Raw genomic sequence first — 19,833 nt, 5'->3', positions numbered from 1 at the left:
GGACAGGATTGGGTCCTAAAACAATTCACTTCCATTAACTGATAGAGGTTGCACACACTATAAGCTAGAAATGCACATTTCTTTGGTGTATGGGGGAGAAGCCAACAGGAGGTGTATGTAGAGGGAGTAACTAGGGTGGAGCCTGAAGGGCACCTGCCCCGGGTGCTACACCAAGGGGGGGCATGACTTCCCCTAATTATGGAGGCGGCACTGGCAACTTTGTGTCCCCCATTCCTTCTCCTGTGGAAGCTTCCCTTGAAGGAGCCTCTCCTCCACAGGAGAAGGTACTAGTAACTTGGGGTTGTAGTTTGGTGCATCTAACTGATGTCTGCCAGATTATATCTTCTTGCATTTCTTTGCACAGAAAAGGACAAAGAAAGAAACTTGGGGAACAGACACAAAGACAGGAATAAAACACACATTCTATTCTGTTTTATTTTGTCCTTGCCATGGTCATTTGTATTACATTTCAAGATATAAGTTTTGTTTGCTTTTATTAAGGCCATATAGCTGTACATTTACTGGAGCTCTTCACATTAATGCTCAGTCTAAACCTGGAATAACAATTTCTTTGTACGTAATTAATGGTGCAAACCTAACCAACACCCTCCCCACCATAACTGAGATCCAGGGGCACTGGTGCAGGCTCTGCTGTATCCAGTGTGACAGAAGAGGCTGCTGAAGGTCTCCCTGAGGTAAGGGGACTTTTGTTCCCTTACCCTGTGTAAAGCCCCAGCTCTGCTGATGGGGCTACTTGAACCTGCACCAGCAAAATTGCTGGCACAAGTCTGAGCAGGTTTGTGTTGGGTGAAAAGGCCCAAGAGGGGGACAAGATATGGTGGAGGCAGTAGAAGTAGTTCTCACCATTCCCACCAATACAGTTAAAGAGGCTGTTGGGGAGGAGATCTACAGGAACAGGGTGCGGAGGAGTGAAAACAGGGAGAGACTGTGGAGAGAGGGTGGATTCATGGTAATGATGCATGCTGGATTCTCTTCCCTCTTTTGGTGAACTTCTCGCCCCTTCCTTCTCCTCAGACTTGCACCAGCTACAGGTCTGAGGAGATCCACTGCAGTGTTGCAGTCTTATGAAAGGATATGGGGAAAAAATTTCCTTACCTTGAGGAGTCATCCATGACTGCCACCCACCTGCAGGGTGCAGCACATGCCCCATTGGCAGAGCTATGTCAGTGCGGGAAGTTGGTTGGGATTTGGATCTGAAATGCACATTTCTTTGGGGTGTAGGGGAGAAGTCAACAGGAGGTGTATGCAGAGGAAGTAACTAAGGCAGAGTCTGAGAGGCACCTACCCCAGGTGCTACAACAAGGAGGGCACATGACTACCTCTCAGGTTCCACCTTAGTTATGGAGGAGACATGGCGACTTTGCTCCCCCCGTTTCTTTTTCTGTGGAAGCTCCCCTCGAAGGAGCCTCTCCTCCACAAAAGAAGGAATGCAGACATGGAGCTGCCACAGCAAGCACCCCCTCGGGGAGAACTCGGAAACCATGTCACAATGATACATGACATCTTGATGTCACTAGCCTGGGTGCTAGGTGTATGAATGCCTGCCATGATTGTTGAGGGGTTGGAGCTCTCCATTTGATACATGAATATAAGGTTGTTTGCAACTGCTTGCAGTTCTTAATTTCTAGTTTGGGACCAAAGGTGTGAAAGCTCTGAATCTTGAAAGGTGTTATGATTATTTACCTTAAAAAAGAAATCCAGCTAAGATTCAGGGTTGTATTTTTAGCATACATGAAATCAAATTTTCAATTCAACATCTAAAGCTTTGCTGAATCCTGAAAACATCTGAGGAAAGGAAACGTGGAAGTGAGGAGTCATTATTTAACTAGCGCAGGTTCAAGTAGACCCATCCCTCCTACATGTGCGCTGTGGAGGTTTACTCACAGGTAAGGGAACATTTATTCCATTACCCACAGGAGACCTCCTGGACTACCCCACCACCACCACACGATAGGACTGGGCCATCATTTGGGTATTTCAGCAATTATTTTGAGGGGTTTACTTCTCATGAAATATACACAAGATTGGATCCCTACTTTTCTAAATGGAGGGCTATTTGTCTTCTTCACTCAGAGTACTGTGATAATTACCATTTCCCTACAGATCTAATCAATTGAAAACAATTTCAAAATTAAATGAACCCTCACAGGCCTGTAGGTTACAAGTATGTCCCATGGTACAAATACCCCCCTCCCCACAAGACACTGTGTGCTTTATGGTAAGTAGATATAATAAATGAGTGTTCTCAAAGTACACAAAGAACCTACACCTCTTGCTTCTGCGTTGGCAAAATTTCTGACACTTTTGCACTGTGGCTATGTGATTATTAATTTGGATACCTGTATAACACCTTGACCGAAAGAAGAAAATGGCACCCCCAGGTAGGAGCTATATGGGCAAATATCTCCTCTTTGTTTCAAAGAGGAACTTTTGTATGTTGTCAGTCAGCTTAAGTTGTCAATCAGCTTCTCAGCACTTCGATGGTCAAGGTCTGTAGCTCAGTGGTAAAGAACATGAAAGGACTCAGGAAACTTCTTTATATTGAATCCGACCACTGTTGACGCTGACTAGAAGCAGTTCTTCAGGCTTTTTTCTTGGCTGGAAACATTGGGGAAGTTGCACTTCACCACTTCAGGATGCAGTGCACGCCCTGTTGGCTACGTTGATTCTGGAAAGTTGGATAGGATTGGGCCCTCAGTGGCCCCAAAAGCCAGGCACCATTTGGAGGGGCGCTCCACCCCTCATCTCACTCTTCACCAACTTTGGGACCACTACCACCACACCACTCACTCCTGTGTCACCTTCTCAACTAGTCTGCCTACTTCCACTTAAAAGGACCAGCACTTCCTTTTTGTTAGTCCCTGCTGCTCTTTTCAAACCACCAGAATGGGTAGAGCTAGCCCAAGGCTTGCCAGAACACCTGAGGCAGCGTGCCAGATAGCCTCCCCCTTTCCCAGTAGTGCAGCTCCACCACCTCTCTTCCCATCCCCCAGATTCAAAAAGGAGGCTGTCCTCGCCCACCTGGGACCATCTGCATACAAAGCCTGTGCTTTACCATTGAACTACAAACCCCTTCAAGTTCCAGCTTTTATTGCTGGCAGATCTAGCTATGGCTAAGCTACTGTCTGATCCTAATGCACCTGGGCGGTAGAAGAAGGCACATTGTGCTGACTGCTATAGTCAGTGGTAGCCGTAAATGCTAGACTAAATCAACCTTTAGATGGCTCTACTGGGAAGCTATTGATTTTCTTATGATCTCAGTTTGTGCATCCATATTCATTCCCACTACAAAAATAAATAAAAAGAACCAGGATCGCATTCATATCTCACCCCACAACACGTTATCATTCATTTTATTCCATTCAATTCTGGGACTACAGGCAACATGTTTGTCTTTTTTACCCCCACAGGGTTGGAGAACCAAACAGAGGTGCAGGAGTTCATCCTTCTGGGGCTGACCAATGATCACAAACAGCAACATATTCTCTTCACCGTTTTCCTGCTTCTCTACGTGGCCTGTTTGCTGGGGAATGGGACCATTTTGGCGATAGTGGTAGCTGAGCCATGGCTCCATACCCCCATGTATTTTTTTCTAGGCAATCTCTCATGCCTGGACATCTGCTACTCGACAGTGACAATGCCCAGAATGTTGCATGGCTTCCTGATAAAGCACCAGATGATTTCCTTTATTGGGTGCATGACTCAGCTGCATTTCTTTCACTTCCTGGGTGGAACTGAAGCAATGCTTCTGGGTGTCATGGCTTATGACCGTTACGTCGCCATATGCAACCCTCTGCATTACACCGTCATCATGAGTAAGTGGGTTTGCCTCTCACTAGCTGTGGCCACCTGGTCTGCTGGTTTCATTTATGGCCTGATGTACTCCATGATGACCTCCCGTGTTTGGTTCTGTGGCCCAAACCACATCCTGCACTTCTTTTGTGATATCAAACCATTGCTAAAACTGGCCTGCAGCAGCACCACCTTCAATCTCACCCTTCTTAATATTGTCAGTGGTTGTGTCGTTATGGCCACCTCCTTAGTTACTCTCTTCTCCTACCTGTACATCGTCTCCTTCTTCTTCTTCAAATTCCAGACATGGCAGAGCCGTTGGAAAGCCTTCTCCACCTGTGCTTCTCACCTGACTGTAGTAATGATTTTTGAAACTCCAGTTGTATTTAACTACATGCTGGCCTCTGCCGTAGACTCCTCTAAAAGGGACATGATGATCACTGTGCTCTATAGCGTAGTCACTCCAGTTTTAAACCCTCTGATCTACAGTTTGAGAAATCAAGAGGTAAAGTCGTCTGTGAGAAAAATCCTAAGCAAAAAATGGCTCTCTGGAAGAACATGAATATATTACACCTAATTAGAAAGACAGATACAAAGAAACCAATATGTCTGTTCCCATATCAGTCTTACATTACCAGGATTCAGAACTGAATACAGACAATTTTGATTCTTAGTGAATGTGATAAAAATGGGGATCCCATTTAGATGGGCATGGTTAGATACCATGAAGTAACTGGTGGATGGGACTTGGGTTTCAATCCTATAAACACTTTCCTGGGAGTAAGCCCACTGAACACCATGAGGTTTACGTGGTGGTGGTAGACGTCTGGTAGACATGTGTAGAATTGTGGTGTTGCTGAGGTGATGCTTTCCTGAGATGCCTCTTTTTTTTTCTACCAGAAGAATTATGTGAAAACTCTAGCATTATTAGTAAAGGTGGTAATTTGCTCATTGTCTTCAACTGGTCTCAAAGAAACATGGAAATATTCTATTTTGAGGTTTGAATCCCCCCTCAGCCACGAAGCTTCCTGGGTGACCCTGGGCCAGTCACTTTCTCTCAGCCTCACCTACCTCACAGGGTTGTTGTGAGGACAAAAGGAGGGCAGCAGCCGTGTACACCGCCCTGAGCTCCTTGCAGGAAGGACAGCATAAAAATGTGAAAAATAAATAAATAAAATAAATAAATATTCTATGATCTCTATACATTGTGCAGAGAATGTCTAAAGCAGTGATTCTCAAACTTCCCAGGAGATTTACTCCTGGGGTAAGTCTTTGCAGGGATGGGGGCAGGGGCAATGAAGCAATCCCCAGGATCATGCCCCTGCAGGGGAAAAGGGGCTATTTTTAAACTAACCAAATTTACCGTATGGTTAGCATTTATGGTTAGCGGAGCGTATGGTTAGCACGTATGGTTAGTAGAGCATTTGCCAGGCTCCCTGCAGCTTCCAAATAGTGAAAGGTGCAAGCGTGATTAAACCGGAAGTGGAATTTCTGGTTTCATCGCACTTGCAATTTTCGCTATTTAGAAGCCACAAGGAGCCCTGCAAGCACTCCGCAAGGCTCCCCACACCCCCCGGACCCTGAGCGCACATATGGTTAGTTTAAAAATACCCCCCTTCCCCCACAGGGGCACAATTCTGGGGATTGCTTTGCTGCTTTTCCCCTGCCCCCAACCCTTAAAGGGAATAGAGCATCATTACATGAGCTGGTGGGTCGCAACCCACCAGTCCGAGAACCATTGGTCTGAAGAATGAAAGACATAGTTCATTCCCTCTAACCCATTTCCAACCCTAACCTTATGTGCAATTTTAGTTTTTAAGTAGTAATCTCATTAGTTTGGATCTAGTGGGATGAGCTGGGCATTTTGCTTCCCATCAATCCCTTTTCAAGGGTTGCTGGGTAAAGCCAGAGGTCAGCATGAAACAATCTCTGAAAGGAGGAAGTGAAGAGTTGCACCTATCTCCTTCAGTGCAGTATACTAGTATATACTAGTATTCTACTAGGTGGAAATTTCCTAGGCGATCTAACTCCCAAATGTGCCTTGGGCAACAAGGATAAAACTTTGCCTTCTTTAGTGGGCTTTTAAAAAAATGTTGTTTCTCTTATTTGATTTACTCTTGATCATCTTGCTGCAACTAGAGTTCTATATCTTTTCTTGGGCTGCAAGCCTAAACACAATTTCCTAGAAGTAAACCAAATTGAACTCATTGGGACTTACTTCTGACATGCATAGGAAACATGCATAGGATTGTGAAACAGACTATCACTTTGCTTAGGGGGGTCTCCTAATAGTGCATTAATCCAATACAGTGGAAAGCTCACTGTAGAGGCTGGTCTTCTTGTGACCTACTTTCAGGCTTTTAGATCTTGAATGGAATCTAAATGAAGAAATCATTACTCTTTTGAATATATTGAAATCTTGGAGCCCAGTCCAATACCAGGCCAGCGCTGGTCTTCCACACACTACCTGGGAGAAGGCGCCATAAGGTGGCAGAGGTGCTGGGGGGAGGCCAGTGTGGGCAGGTACTGGGCCTCCACACCAATTGGAGGAAACCCTGGAGCTATTGGCGCTAGTTTACCCAGCAAGGGGTGGGGAGACCTTCCAGGGAGGGTGGAGGGCAGGGGGAAAGCAGAGAGGGGGCAAAATTACATGGGTGGAAGGCAGGAAGGAGGGTGTTTCAGGCCTGGGCGGGGATAAGGACAGCATCAGAGGCCTCCACCATGTCCTATCCCCTGCCCAAGCCTGAAAGAACTACCCGAGTTGGCTCACATCTGTGCCAGTGATTGTGCTGGTCCAGATCTGAGTAGACCCATAGCAGCTGCTGGGGTTTGACATGAGGTGTTATGTATGTATCGAAATCCTGCATAGCTGATTGGCCCAATGTTATGGCTGGCCAATTGGGAGGTGAATCAAGATCTTACCCATTCAACTGGCCCTCCACTTTAGCCTGCCAGTCTGGTGGACTGATTCAATAGCACCAATCATGGGGAATCTGGGTGCAGCTAAGGGGTATAAAGCAAGGGGTGTTTGCCTTGTGTTTTCATTGCCAGGTTCTATTCTGAAGATGAAAAAAAAATGTGTTGAGCTGTTATCTCTTTGCAAATTTGTTATTTATTTGCATGGACCCACCATTTAACATGACATAAGGGTACAAATACCCCCTTACCTCAAGACCCCCTACTGCCTCTCTAGTCCTGTGGGATATAGCAGTGGCCATTTCAGCACCCCTGAACCATGGCGCAGGCAGCCTGGATGACTGGGCTACCAAACATTACAGTTTTGCAAAAGTTACATGATCAAACTTCTTTTCAAAGAGTTTCTCCTGTGTTAAGACTTGTCATTTTTTAATATGAACTGTATTGAGCTCATGCGTGACTTCCTATATATTTGTTGAGCTCTCCTTCTAAACAGCTCCATAATGACTGTCTCCCCATAGATCTAATCTATCATATTTATTTTCAGAATCATAGAAACACTCTTTGGCTTCTCAGCTACATTTATATATCCCATTGCACATTCCCTCTTGGAAATTCTGTCCCTTCCCCCAGGATAAACTGAATGTCTAATAAAAAGTAGATGGAAGCAATGACTGTACTCAATTAATAGAGAATGCCACAGCTCTCACAGTGGGAAGATGAAAAGTGAACAGTGAACAGTGGGTAGATACGCATACAACCTCATGTAGCCTTATGAATTTTATTTTACTTATTTGTTTAAGCTCTCAAGTGAAACACAAGTTCAGCCATAACAGTGGTCCAGGTATGAGCTGTGATTGCAATTACTCATATTTTCCATTTACTTTCCATTTAAAGTTATGTGTACTCTCCATCGGCGTTTTGTAGGTGTTCAAGCAGTGTATCAACTGCTTTTTGCCTTCATGTAGGCTCTATGGCCAGTCCTTTAGGGGAGGGATCATGAGTGGTAGAACACAGGCTTTGTATTCAGGAAGTCACGATCTCCATCTGCAACATTTTCAAGTACAGCAAGGAAAAGAAACATGCCTGAGACCCCAGAGAGCCACAGCCAGTTAGTGTCAAAAAGTACTGACCTAGACAAATTAATGACCCTTTGCAATCTAAGGCAGGGTTTGTGTAATCATGTCTGTTATGGTTGCTCCAACCTGTCTGCATTGCAAAAAGGTGGAATTAAGAGCAAAGAACTTACAATTCTGTGGGAGAATGATGTAGGTGTGAGAAACCCTGCAAACACATTTACAAGGTGTGGGTGGTGGGTCTTCATTCTGCATTTCTGTTCCATGCTGAAATACTATGTCGCTTCTTGCTCAGTTGGGATTCGATTGGGAAATAACAAAGTCGATCAGGAATTTTGTAGATGATCAGAAATCTTGAGGGGTGCTTTGCAATCTGGAAAGGATGTTTGAAAATGTAATGGGCTGAAAAAAAAGCAATGAATAAGGTGAGATTGGTTAATTAGTTTGTCTTAACCCTGCCCAGAAGGGCAGCACCAGTTCAGTAGACAGGTGTGTAGGTTCTGTCCAGTGCCGCTGAGACCGAATAAGCAGACACTGAAAGGTGGAAGGCTTTGAAGGTTCTTTATTCAACAGGACATGTCTGTGACCTTTGAGAGCTTGCACACTCACATTCAAAGGCCATGTCAAAAGCGTGGGACCCTCCTTTTATACATTTCAGTTGTAATTCAAAACAAAGTCCCCCCAAAAGGGTGTTAACCTTCCCTGATAACGTTCCACTGACCTTCTCATGCCCTCGCTCCCCTGCCCTTCTTCACTGTCCTCCTCATGCACCTGCCCCCACCTTTTTAAAGGGAAGTAGTCTGGTATCGGTCTGCCTGTTGAACATGTCCTGCTATTTTTGTTTTTAGCTATGATGATGCTATTGTCTGCGGTTTTTGTTAGCTGTCAGCAAAGAGTCTTTACTGACAGCTAACAAAATTAGCACCTTTGGTTAACTTGCATTAGGTTAATGCATTAGCATTAGGCATCTTTGGTTAACTTGTCAGCAAAAAGGAAGGGGGTCTGTTAATTATAGAATTTGCAAGGCAGCAAGTCTGGAGCTTTTCTCTTAAGTTCATACTTTGCCTGTCTTTGTTCTGCACCCCCTCCCTCTGTCGTGTATTGATGGTTGTTACAGGTTACCTTTGGAGGAAAGAAAGGGGGTCTAAGACAGGTGATTAGGTAACAAGTTAAAGGAGCTTTTCCAATGTCATCTCAATGCTTTCCATCACTACCTTGGTAGATGTCCCCCTGCATTGCTCCCAAATGTTTGCCCTCCAAATTCCTCCCCTCAATCAATAGTACATTCTGCTAATAGGAATATGATTCCTTTCCAACAACAACTGTTCATCAATGTTTTAGATGTTGACATCCAAACTAAAATCTTAATGTTGCGCCAAACACATTATTGACAATTTTGGTTCAATATTGACAAGCTAGTTCAATTCTGCTTCAATTAACTAATTTCCATTGATTTCAGTGGATGGCTTTTATGTTTGGTTATTTTGTTTCCACAATGTTTATCCATTATTTCTCATGTAGGTCTTGTATGTCTATGTCTATTGTCTATATCAGCCATTTTCAACCACTGTGCCGTGGCACACTGGTGTGCCGTGAGTGGTCCACAGGTGTGCCACAGGAATTTGGGGGAAGGTCATTTATTAATAGGGCTAATGGAAGATGTGAGCCCCCACTAGCAGCATGGTGTGCCTTGTCAAAAACCTGGTGGTGTGCCTTGACCATTTTATTGCCTTGTCAGTGTGCCATGAGATGAATAGGGTTGAAAATCACTGGTCTATATCGATGCCCTAATACCTACAAGATTTAATGTACTCTTCATGTAAATATCAAATTGCACAACACATGAGAGAGAGAGAGAGAGAGAGAGAGAGAGAGAGAGAGAGAGAGAGAGGTTTTCTTGCTTTGTATCGAATTTTGGATAATGTAGAGGATCTAGTAGTAGAGAGATTATATATGGGGCTCCCTGAAAGATGGACAGAATCAAAATCTGATCAATAAGTTGAAGTAAACACCTTTCAACATTTTCCATTCTGTTATGGAACAGCTGACAATGATTTCATTTTTCTTTATTGTTTGCACAGGGATGGAGAACCAGACAGAGGTACATGAGTTCATTCTACTGAGTCTCACCAATGATCGCAGACAGCAATATATTCTCTTTGTATGTTTCCTGCTCCTCTACATAGTCTGCCTCTTGGGCAATGGGGCTATTTTGACTGTAGTCATAACTGAGACACGACTCCATACGCCCATGTATTTTTTCCTGGGCAATCTCTCTTGTCTGGACATTTGTTACTCAACAGTTACAGTTCCAAAAATGCTCAGTGGCTTCCTAATAGAGCACTGGACCATATCCTTTATTGGGTGCCTGACTCAGCTGCACTTCTTCCACTTCCTGGGCAGCAGTGAAGCTGTGCTCCTGGGGGTCATGGCATATGACCGCTACGTAGCTATATGCAACCCTCTGCATTACCCTGTCATCATGAGCAAATGGGCTTGCCTTACACTAGCTTTGACCTCCTGGTCTGCTGGCTTCTTTCATGCATTAATGCACACAATAATGACCTCCCGAGTGTGGTTCTGTGGCCCTAACTTTGTTCAACACTTCTTCTGTGACATCAAACCTCTGCTAAGACTGGCCTGCAGCAGCACAACCCTGAACCTCACCCTTCTTAATGTGGCCGCTGCTTGCATTGCTCTGAGCCCCTTCTTCCTCACTCTTCTCTCCTACCTCTACATCATCTCCTTCCTCTTCTTCAAAATTAAATCATGGCAGAGCCGCTGGAAGGCCTTCTCCACCTGCGCTTCTCACCTGACTGTGGTGACAGTCTTCTATATTCCAGTCCTTACCAACTACATGGCTGCCTCTGCTAATGGATCCTCTGAAAGAGACATGGTCATCTCTCTGTTGTACAGTGTGATCACCCCAGTTCTAAACCCTTTAATCTACACTCTGAGAAATGAAGAGGTGAAATCTTCTGTGAGAAAAATCATAAACAGAAAACTTCAGAGGTAGCAATGCTAGGCCCTAAGATCCCAACAAGATAAATGGATTGCAATCTGGGACAATTCAAAGAGGCCAAACCTGACCCTGACCACAGACACTGGAACGTTAGGACAACCAGTAGCTTTAACTTTCACATAAATTGTGCCTGACTCTTCCCCTTTACTGTCTTTCATATAAATGCTATCTCAGTTGTTGGTAATTTTGCAATGTGGAGACAGCTCGGCTGCAGTAGCATAGCTAGAGGGGGAAACGATACTGCAGGCACCACAATGCACCGCTTATGTTGACCCTCCCAATCGCTGTCAGAGCCATTCCAGGAAGCAACAGCAACACACGCAGATGCCGTTTGCTTTGGTGAGCACCTGTACGTTGCCAGCCCAGAATTGCTCATTTCCCCTCAAGAATTTGGCCCTTCCCAGGTGAACAAACTGAATTTCTTATAATATGGATATGTAATTAATAAGTATCTTTAATGATGTAGAGAAGCTCTGGCTCTCATTTCTGCTTTTGAGCTCAAAGCATAGCTCAACCAACAGTAATGTGTCCGTAGAGCAGTGATTTCCAAATTTCTTTGCCTGGTGGTTCCCTTGACCTACTGGGCCATTGGCCCCAGCTCCCCATTAGGGCTACAATCCTATGCTTTGTATAGGGCAGTGGGTTTTTCGCGAGGATTCCACGACTCCCCTGGCTGGTTTCTGCAGCTCCCTGGGGAGCCACGGCTCACAGTTTGGGAACCACTGCAGCAGAATGATGCAATTATTCTTGACCATTTCTCCATTGGTTTATTCTTGATGTATTGAAATACGCATTAACGAATTGAAATAAGTCTCTTATTCACATTTTCTAATTCACTGATGATTTTATATTTCACCAAACATACTTCATGCTCATAACAATTCTCTCTCTCTCTCTCTCTCTCTCTCTCTCTCTCTCTCTCTCTCTCTCTCTCTCTCTCTCACGCGCACACACACACACACACACCAGCAGCAGCAGCAGCAATTTATCAAACTTAACATTTTTGTTGGCAAATATTAACGTTTGCAATACGACCAAAAGAATCATGAAAAGATGGTCAAAAGAAACCCTGCATTTTTTTCCCCCCAGGTAACCAGGATAAACAAACAAAACAAAATTTTAAAACAACATTTGAAAGCCGTGTACTGGTAACTTGGGGTTGTGGCTTGATGCATCTGACTGTTGTCTGCTAGATTATAACTTGCATTTCTTTGCACAGAAAAGGACAATGAAAGAAATTTGGGGAACAGACACAAAGACAGGAATAAAACACCCATTCTATTTTGTTTTATTTTGTCCTTGCCACAGTCATTTGTATTACATTTCAAGATATAGGTTTTGTTTGCTTTTATTAAGACCACAAATCTGTGCGTTTACTAGAGCTCTTCACATTAATGCACAGTCTAAACCAGAAATAACAATTTCTTTGTAATTAATGGTGCAAACCTAACTAACCAATCCCCCTCCCCACTGCGATCCAGGGGCATTGGTGCAGGCTCTGCCATGTCCAGTGTAGCAGAAGAGGCTGCTGAAGATCTCCCTCAGGTAAGGGAACTTTTGTACCCTTATCCTGGGGAACGCTCTATGAGGCTACTTGGACCTGCCCCAGCAAAATTGCTGGCACAAATCTGAGCAGGTTCGTGATGGGCAAAAAGGTCTAGGAGGGGGATAGGAGGGGGACAAGATATGATGGAGGTAGAAGAAGCATTCTCACCATGCCCACCGATACAGTTAAAGAGGTGGTGGGGAAGGGGATGTTGGAGTTGGTGCAACTCCATCTGCTGTCCAGAGGGGGCAGGATGCTGTCCAGAAGGAGTCAAGCTATGACCCAGTGACTCTGACCTTTCTACCTGTTCTCTCTGTGATCCTTGTGGGGTGTGACCCGAACCCTTTATCCTTCCCTTCTCCTCTGAGCACTTCCTCTTGTCCTCTGACCACCGACCTATTAAGATGGCGCACACCAGGGCTCTGATGCCCAGGCCATCTTGAGCACAAGGCATGCAAGGCGAGGCAGCTCTAGGGCCTTGCTATCTCTAAGTAATAGCTGAACCTCTGATCCTAATCAGATGCTGTAAATATGCTCTCAATGGAACTGTAAGTAAATAACTTCTTTTTTGCAACTTTAACAAGCCATTGACTCTTTGTCTTTTTTTCCCATTGATTAGCTGTCAACAGGGTGAGGGAGGTTCCCTGGGGTGATACCCAAAGGGGGGGTCCACTGCTTAAGCTACTCTGCTTCCCCCCAAAGAGGAAACTATTTTTAATTTCCTCCAACAGGGGATGGGCAGGGAAGGGGCAGGGAGGAATAAAAATGGGAGAATGGGGGTGGGGAAGCTGTGGGAGTGGGTGGATTCATGGCAACCATGCATGCTGAATTCTCTTCCCTCTTTTAGTGACCTTCTTGCCCCTTCCTTCTCCTCGGACTTGCACCAGCTACAGGGGCTGGTGAGGGTCTAAGATTCATTGCAGAGCAGCAGGCTTATGGAGAGATAAGGGGGAACAATTCCAGTTTCCACTCCAAAGTCACTGATCCGCCCCCCTCCCCTCTGGATACATCATGCTTGTTTTTGGTATGGATGCATCAGCACAGTCGGGGGAAAGGATAGGATTGATCCCTAAGACAATTCAATTCCATTAACTGATGGAGGTTGCGCACACTATAAGCTAGAAATGCACATTTCTTTGGGGTAGGGTATGGGGGAGAAGCCCACAGGAGGTGTATGCAGAGAGAGTAACTAGGGTGCAGCCTGAAGGGCACCTGCCCCAGGTGCTACGCCAAGGGGGGCGCATGACTGCCCCTAGTTATGGAGGAGGCACTGGTGACTTTGTGCCCCTCATTCCTTCTCCTGTGGAAGCTTCTCTTGAAGGAGCCTCTCCCCCACAGGAGAAGAAATGGGGGCACAGAGCTGCCAAAGCAAGCACCCCCTCCAGGGAGAACCCAGAAATGATGTCTTGATGTCACTGCCCCAGGTGCCAGGGCAATGTATTACGCCTCTGGGTTTATGAATGCCTGCCATGATTGCAGAGAGGACTGCACCTGATTTATGAATAGAAAGTTGTTTGTCCTTGCAGGTTGTATTTGCTAGTTTGGGGCCAAAGATGTGAAAGCTCTGAATCTTGAAAGGTGTTATGGTTATTGCCTTAGAAAAAAGAAATCCAGCTAAGATTCAGGGTTGCATTTTTAGCAAATCAAATCAATTTTTTTAATTCCAAATCTAAAACTGTGCTGAATCCTGAAACAATTAAAGAAAGGGAATGTAGAATTGAGGAGTCATGTAGTCACCTCTAGGGAAAAAAACTGCTTTCTGCAGTGAGTATGATAAAGCCTCAGGGATTCCAAATAATATAGGTGGGGTCAGAAGGAGACTTGGAGATCCAAATGACAACCTAGAAATGATGCCTCCATCTTCCTTCTTCCTAGTCCCTTTGAGCTTTCCTCCTCCCTTCCTGACACAATCACTCTCTCTCTTACCAGGGGCACTGCCTGCCTGTATCTGGCCCCAATCCTCAGATGCTCTTCCTGCCTCCCCGTTTCATGGCTTTGCTCAAAGAAATAGCTACTACCTACCCCCTATTTCCTTTCCTTTACCCTGGTGAAAGCTTCCATTTCCCAGTGAGTAGCCCTGGTTCTGCACCAGGCATTTTGCTAGCCCAGAACCGAGGTGAGTAAGGGAGAATGAATGGGAGAGGGAAGAAGCATAGTATACGGATGCATGCAAATGTCACCAGTAACCATCCACTCCTTCTCTGTTCCACCTCCCACCCTCCCCACCCCTCCCCCTTTTGTCCGTCTCCCTTCCTTGTCCTGCTCACCACCTTCCCCCACTGCCAACTCAGAAGTGGTGGTGGCCTCTCTGTTGGCCTGCATGTGCTGGTGGCCTTGTCGCATGTGCCAGCGATATGTCACTTCTGCTGACATCATCTCACAGAAAGAGGATAGGATTGGGCTGTTAGTCTCTGTGAAGTCTTATTAGCCTCTTAAATGCCTCTTTCACTTCCTTGTTCCTTAAGCTATAGATAAGGGGATTGAGAAGAGGGGTGATCACCATGTACAACAATGCTACAATTTTGTCTGAATCCAGGTACATGGAAGGAGGTCTAATGTAGGTGTAAATGACTGAGCTGTAGAAAAGTGTGACCACAATCACATGGGAGGAACATGTGGAGAAAGCCTTCTTCTTCCCTTGTGCCGAGCGAATCTTCAAGATGGAAGAAACAATGTAGACATAGGAGACAAGGATCAGAAGGAAGCAGCCGAAGCCCAAGAAGAGTTCTGTCACCAGCATCAAGTATTGGTTGAAGGTTGTGTCAGTGCAAGAGAGCTTAAGCAGTGGGGGTAGCTCACAGAAGAAGTGATTGATGGCGCTGGGTCCACAGAAGGACAAACAGAAGAGAGAAAGGACATGAACATTGGCCAGAAGGATCCCACACACCCATACCCCACTTGCTAGGTAACAGCAAACTTTCCAGTTCATGATGACCATGTACCGCAAAGGATGACAGATGGCCACATAGCAGTCAAAAGCCATGACAGCCAGCAGTAACAGTTCAGTGGCCAGGAAGATGACAAAGATATACGCCTGCGTGATGCAGCTTTGGAAGGAGATGGTCTTCTTCTGGGTCAGTAGATTCTTCAGCATCTGGGGAACAATCATACTGATGGTGCAAACATCCAGGAAGGAGAGATTGACCAGGAAAAAGTACATGGGAGTGTGAAGTGCAGGATAGAGACTGATCAAAGTGATGATGGAGATGTTACCCGCTAGAGCTACAGCATAGGATGATGCAAAGGCCACAAACAAGGCCATCTGGGACTGAGGAATGTTCAAGAAGCCCTCTAGGGTAAATTCAATCACAGAAGTTTGATTCTGTCCTTCCATTGCTACAGAGAGTTTCATTCATTGATTCTAATTGAAAGGTTTTGATGTGTGTTTATAAGCAACTGAGATTCCCCAGTTTTATTCAGGAAGGTGTCTTCTCAGTACTAGGCATGAAGAAGAAAGTGAATGTGGGACCCATTACATGGCAACAACTTTTATGCTTCACAGCTGCAATTTCTAAATTACACACATTAAGTAACTTGACCTGCTGAGTAATTGTGTGAAGGAACATCTTCTGTTATAAACAGTTCTCTGCTCTTTAAGATCTAACTCAGAAAATTTCAAGATGATCCCACTGTCTACCAGGCTGTTGGTACGTCAAACTTGGCTTTTTCAGCAGAGGTCCTCAAGCTGAGGAACCTGTTGCCTAATGAAGGTCATGGGATCAAGTACCGGGGGAGGGGGCAATGGGAACAAATGCCCCAGGTGCTAGGCTTGGGGAGTGGTGCTGCGACCCATTCACCCACTACAGGTTTTTTGTTGAGTCTGGAACTGCACTGACAGTGACCACCATTGTTGGCATGGTTCTGCACTGTTCTTAGGGTCGCCCTCCCCTTTCTTTAAAGGAGAGGAGAAGAGGCGGCCCTCAGATTAGCAGTGAGATGCACCATCAGTGGCTGTGGAAGTGCAGCCACTTCCGATGCTGTTCCCGAGTCGTCCGAGGGCCGCTGCATCACACTTCTTGCTCCTGTTCAGCTTGTGGTCCACTAACAGAACTTATACATGCTACTGCTAAGCCAGGTTTGCCCTGTCCTATATTTGCAACTTTGATTTTTTTTGTTGGTAAATTCAGGACTTTGCATTACTTCCTGCTCATCTTGTTAGCATTGGCCCAATAATAAAGCTTGTCAAGACCATTTTGAACCCTTCCAAGATGCTTTCTTCCCAGCTTCATGTCATCTGCAAATCTGATAAGCACCGCCTTTACTCTCTTATACAGGTCATTTATAAAAATGTTCAAGAACACAGGTCCAAGACAGAGCCCAGTGGCATTCCACTCAGTATCTCCTTCCAGGATGACTATTGAATGTATGCATAAAACATTCAAAATATCAAAAGAGATCACTTCCGTTACATCTCACACATCTGCAGAAGGAGAAAGCATATCCTATTAGTAGAGGTGCTTGTTTCCAGTGAGTAAGATAAGATTACAGCCCAATGGGCTTACTGAACACAGTGGGCTTACTTCTGAGTAAAGTGTGACTTCAAACACCTTTACCCACTAGTAGTAGGAAGTACATACTTTATGTCAAACTTTCCCAAGACTGTCGACCACTAGGGAGGGGTTTTGTAGCACCCCAACATTTGGTTTGGTGGGAAAAGGAGCCCGCCAATGAAGTGTGGGAAAGGGGTTCATGTGACCCCTCAAACAACTTATCCCGTTCCCCACGACCACTAGGGAGGGGTTTTGTAGCACCCCAACATTTGGTTTGGCGGGAAAAGGAGCCCGCCAATGAAGTGTGGGAAAGGGATTCATGTGACCCCTCAAACAACTCACCCCATTCCCCTCGACCACTAGGGAGGGGTTTTGTAGCACCCCGACATTTGGTTTGGTGGGAAAAGGAGCCCGCCAATGAAGTGTGGGAAAGGGGTTCATGTGACCCCTCAAACAACTTATCCCCTTCCCCTAGACCACTAGGGAGGGGTTTTGTAGCACCCGACATTTGGTTTGGCGGGAAAAGGAACCCGCCAATGAAGTGTGGGAAAGGGGTTCATGTGACCCCTCAAACAATTTTCCCCATCGCCACCGACCAATAGGCGCAGGTTTCATAGCTCTTGGACCACCGTGTGGAGCCAATGGGAAAAAAGGGGGGAGTGGGAACAGGTCCGGACATGTCCTTGTATTTAAGGCCCAGGGCCTTTGGGGGGAGGGAGAAACCCGCTCAGCCTTTGCAGTTGCTGCTGTTTCTGCCATGGCCTCCCCTCTGAAAAGCTCTCCCACATCGCCTTCTGAGATGGCGGCTCCCCAGTTGGAGTGCGAATCCCCTGCCAGGGAGGAGAGTGAAAATCACACTATGGTGGTGGTCAAGATGGAGAGCCCCGAGGAGAAGGAGAACATGCTGCCTTCTGAGGGGGGGGACCCCGGTCAAACCCGAATCACCTAATAGTAGCGCGCTTAGATCAGTGTTTGAGAATCTTCCCTACTGGGCTTCAGGCTCTGAGCGATTGTTGGATTCTCCTCCGAGGAAGAAAAGCCACTGCTGTGAAATCGATGTCAGTGGTGAATTTCGTAGGCCGATACCTATGGAGCTTCTTTTCAAGCTGGCTTGGGATGAAGAGACTGTGCGTTTTCCCCCAGCCGGCTTTGACTGCGGGTTTGTGCTTTTCCACTCAGTGTCCGAGTATCCTAAGGCTGCAGCAATTAAGATTGCGCAGGTAACATTTTTACATTTATGGTTGATCCTCATTGCAACTGTATTAATGGACTAGAAATTAAGATTTTATATATATATATATATATATATATATATATATATATATATATATATATATATATATATATTTTAAAGGAGAAAGAATGTCCCAGATCTCCAAACACCCGGAAGGTTCCAGGAAATCAAGAAGAAAAAGGCCGTACAAGTTTCCGTGAAATTTTAGGCCTTCAGAAGACCCGGGTGGAGCATTTCACCCCCAATTGCCGCTCAGGCGCTATGAAATCACTGATCAGAGCTACAGTGTATGTGATTCTTAAGCATTGCTATAAGGGGTATTTACTTGACTGCTGCATTGGATGTAAAATTAAATCCAAGGAAGAGGAAGCCCACTTTTGCAGAAAATGGAGTAATTTTGATAGATTAGGATTCTTCGAAGTTGTGTGTCAAAGAATCTACCTGAAGGAAATTCTGAACACTGTGATTAATATAGCTTACAGTTTTCGGTTTTTGCATCTGACCGCCACAACCGTTGATTATATTTTAAGCCCATGTTTGCTAGCATGAATATCTTTGCTGATCCGCTGGTTTGGCTTAATACACTGGTGAACGGGGAGGATTACACTTACCTTGAGTATGTATATACCGTGGTTTCTAAAAAAAAGTATCAAAAGTTTCTTGCAAGAGGGCACTGCTGTCTAAGTGTTCATGACAAGTGAAGGAGATGTAAGAAAACCTTTGTATGATTTTTTAAAAAATAAAAGAAAATGGAAGACCCACAATGTATGTTTTTTTTTAGGGGGAGGAGGGAGGAATGAACCAATAGGAATAGGCTTTCAGGAACATGTCTGGGCATGCCAGGGCATGCCCCTGTATTTAAGACCCTGACCCGAGTGTAAAAAAATTAAAAATAAAAATGGAGACTGTAGACGGGCAGTGCTTGGGTACAACTATCAATTTTTATAACGCCGTGGATCCACGTAGTAATTCACTTGAATGGGGTACACACATGGATGATTTAATTGGAAAGGTCCCCTTGGAGAGTGAAGTACCAGAGCCCTGTATTGGACCTCCAGAGGGGGTTTTATACAGGGGTAGTTCTCTGCCTCACAGCCAGGAAAGTGAAGTGGATTCAGCACCCTATTGGACGCAATCCATGGTAAGAAAAAAATAAAAAAAGTGTTTTTCTTGGGGGGAGGGTATGGGATGGTTTCGATATCGGGTACATGGCGTGGAGTGGTAATAATTTTGCAATTTTCTTTTTTTTTAAAAATCAGATGCATGAACTAGATGTTGCGCCACTAGACTGGTCGGGTGATGGGGATACCGGTGAAGATATCTGGAAAGTCCCAAAGAAGACACCGCAGTGGTGTCCGTGCATGTCTGTATGTAAATTTCACAGGGGGTTCTAAAATTGCATGTCTGTATGTAAATTTCACAGGGGGTTCTAAAATATATTTTTAAATGAAGTAGACATCTCAACCAAAAGCTGAGTGAGACATGATTTTTTGTCTTTGTCTAGGAAATTAAAGAGGATTTTGGGCGCATGACTCTCAGTGAGCCGTTAGGCTGTTCCTGCTTCCCTAAAAAGCCGGAGGAGGAATGAAAATAACTGTGAAGAAGAAAATATAATAGAATTACGTTATCTGATTTTGCGCGTTTCTGTGCTCACTGGAGCCATGGAAAAGCATGAGGAAATTTTTAAAAATATATATTATACACCTGGGGTGGTCGGGAGCTTTGGAGGGGTAAAC

General features: G+C 45.1%; 3 protein-coding genes across 3 annotated transcripts; 2 read left to right on the top strand and 1 right to left on the bottom strand.

Annotated features, from left to right (window-relative positions):
• Positions 1-3,406: 3,406 nt before the first annotated feature.
• LOC136652640 (olfactory receptor 12D1-like) lies at positions 3,407-4,817 on the top strand. The gene is made up of 2 exons (XM_066629568.1): positions 3,407-4,358; positions 4,705-4,817. The coding sequence occupies exons 1-2, from the start codon at positions 3,407-3,409 to the stop codon at positions 4,815-4,817; spliced, it is 1,065 nt and encodes a 354-aa protein (XP_066485665.1).
• A 5,071-nt stretch (positions 4,818-9,888) lies between these two features.
• On the top strand, positions 9,889-10,821 carry LOC136652639 (olfactory receptor 12D1-like). The gene has a single exon (XM_066629567.1). It carries the CDS (start codon positions 9,889-9,891, stop codon positions 10,819-10,821), a length of 933 nt encoding a protein of 310 aa, XP_066485664.1.
• Positions 10,822-14,777: 3,956 nt separating this feature from the next.
• On the bottom strand, positions 14,778-15,707 carry LOC136650943 (olfactory receptor 5V1-like). Its single transcript, XM_066626914.1, has one exon. The coding sequence runs from the start codon at positions 15,705-15,707 to the stop codon at positions 14,778-14,780; it is 930 nt and encodes a 309-aa protein (XP_066483011.1).
• Positions 15,708-19,833: the final 4,126 nt, after the last annotated feature.

This window comes from Tiliqua scincoides, chromosome 5, assembly GCF_035046505.1.
Source record: "Tiliqua scincoides isolate rTilSci1 chromosome 5, rTilSci1.hap2, whole genome shotgun sequence".
Classification (NCBI taxonomy): Eukaryota; Metazoa; Chordata; class Lepidosauria; order Squamata; family Scincidae; genus Tiliqua; species Tiliqua scincoides.
Note: the sequence above shows the minus strand (reverse complement) of the source record. Positions and strands in the feature narration are given on the sequence as shown.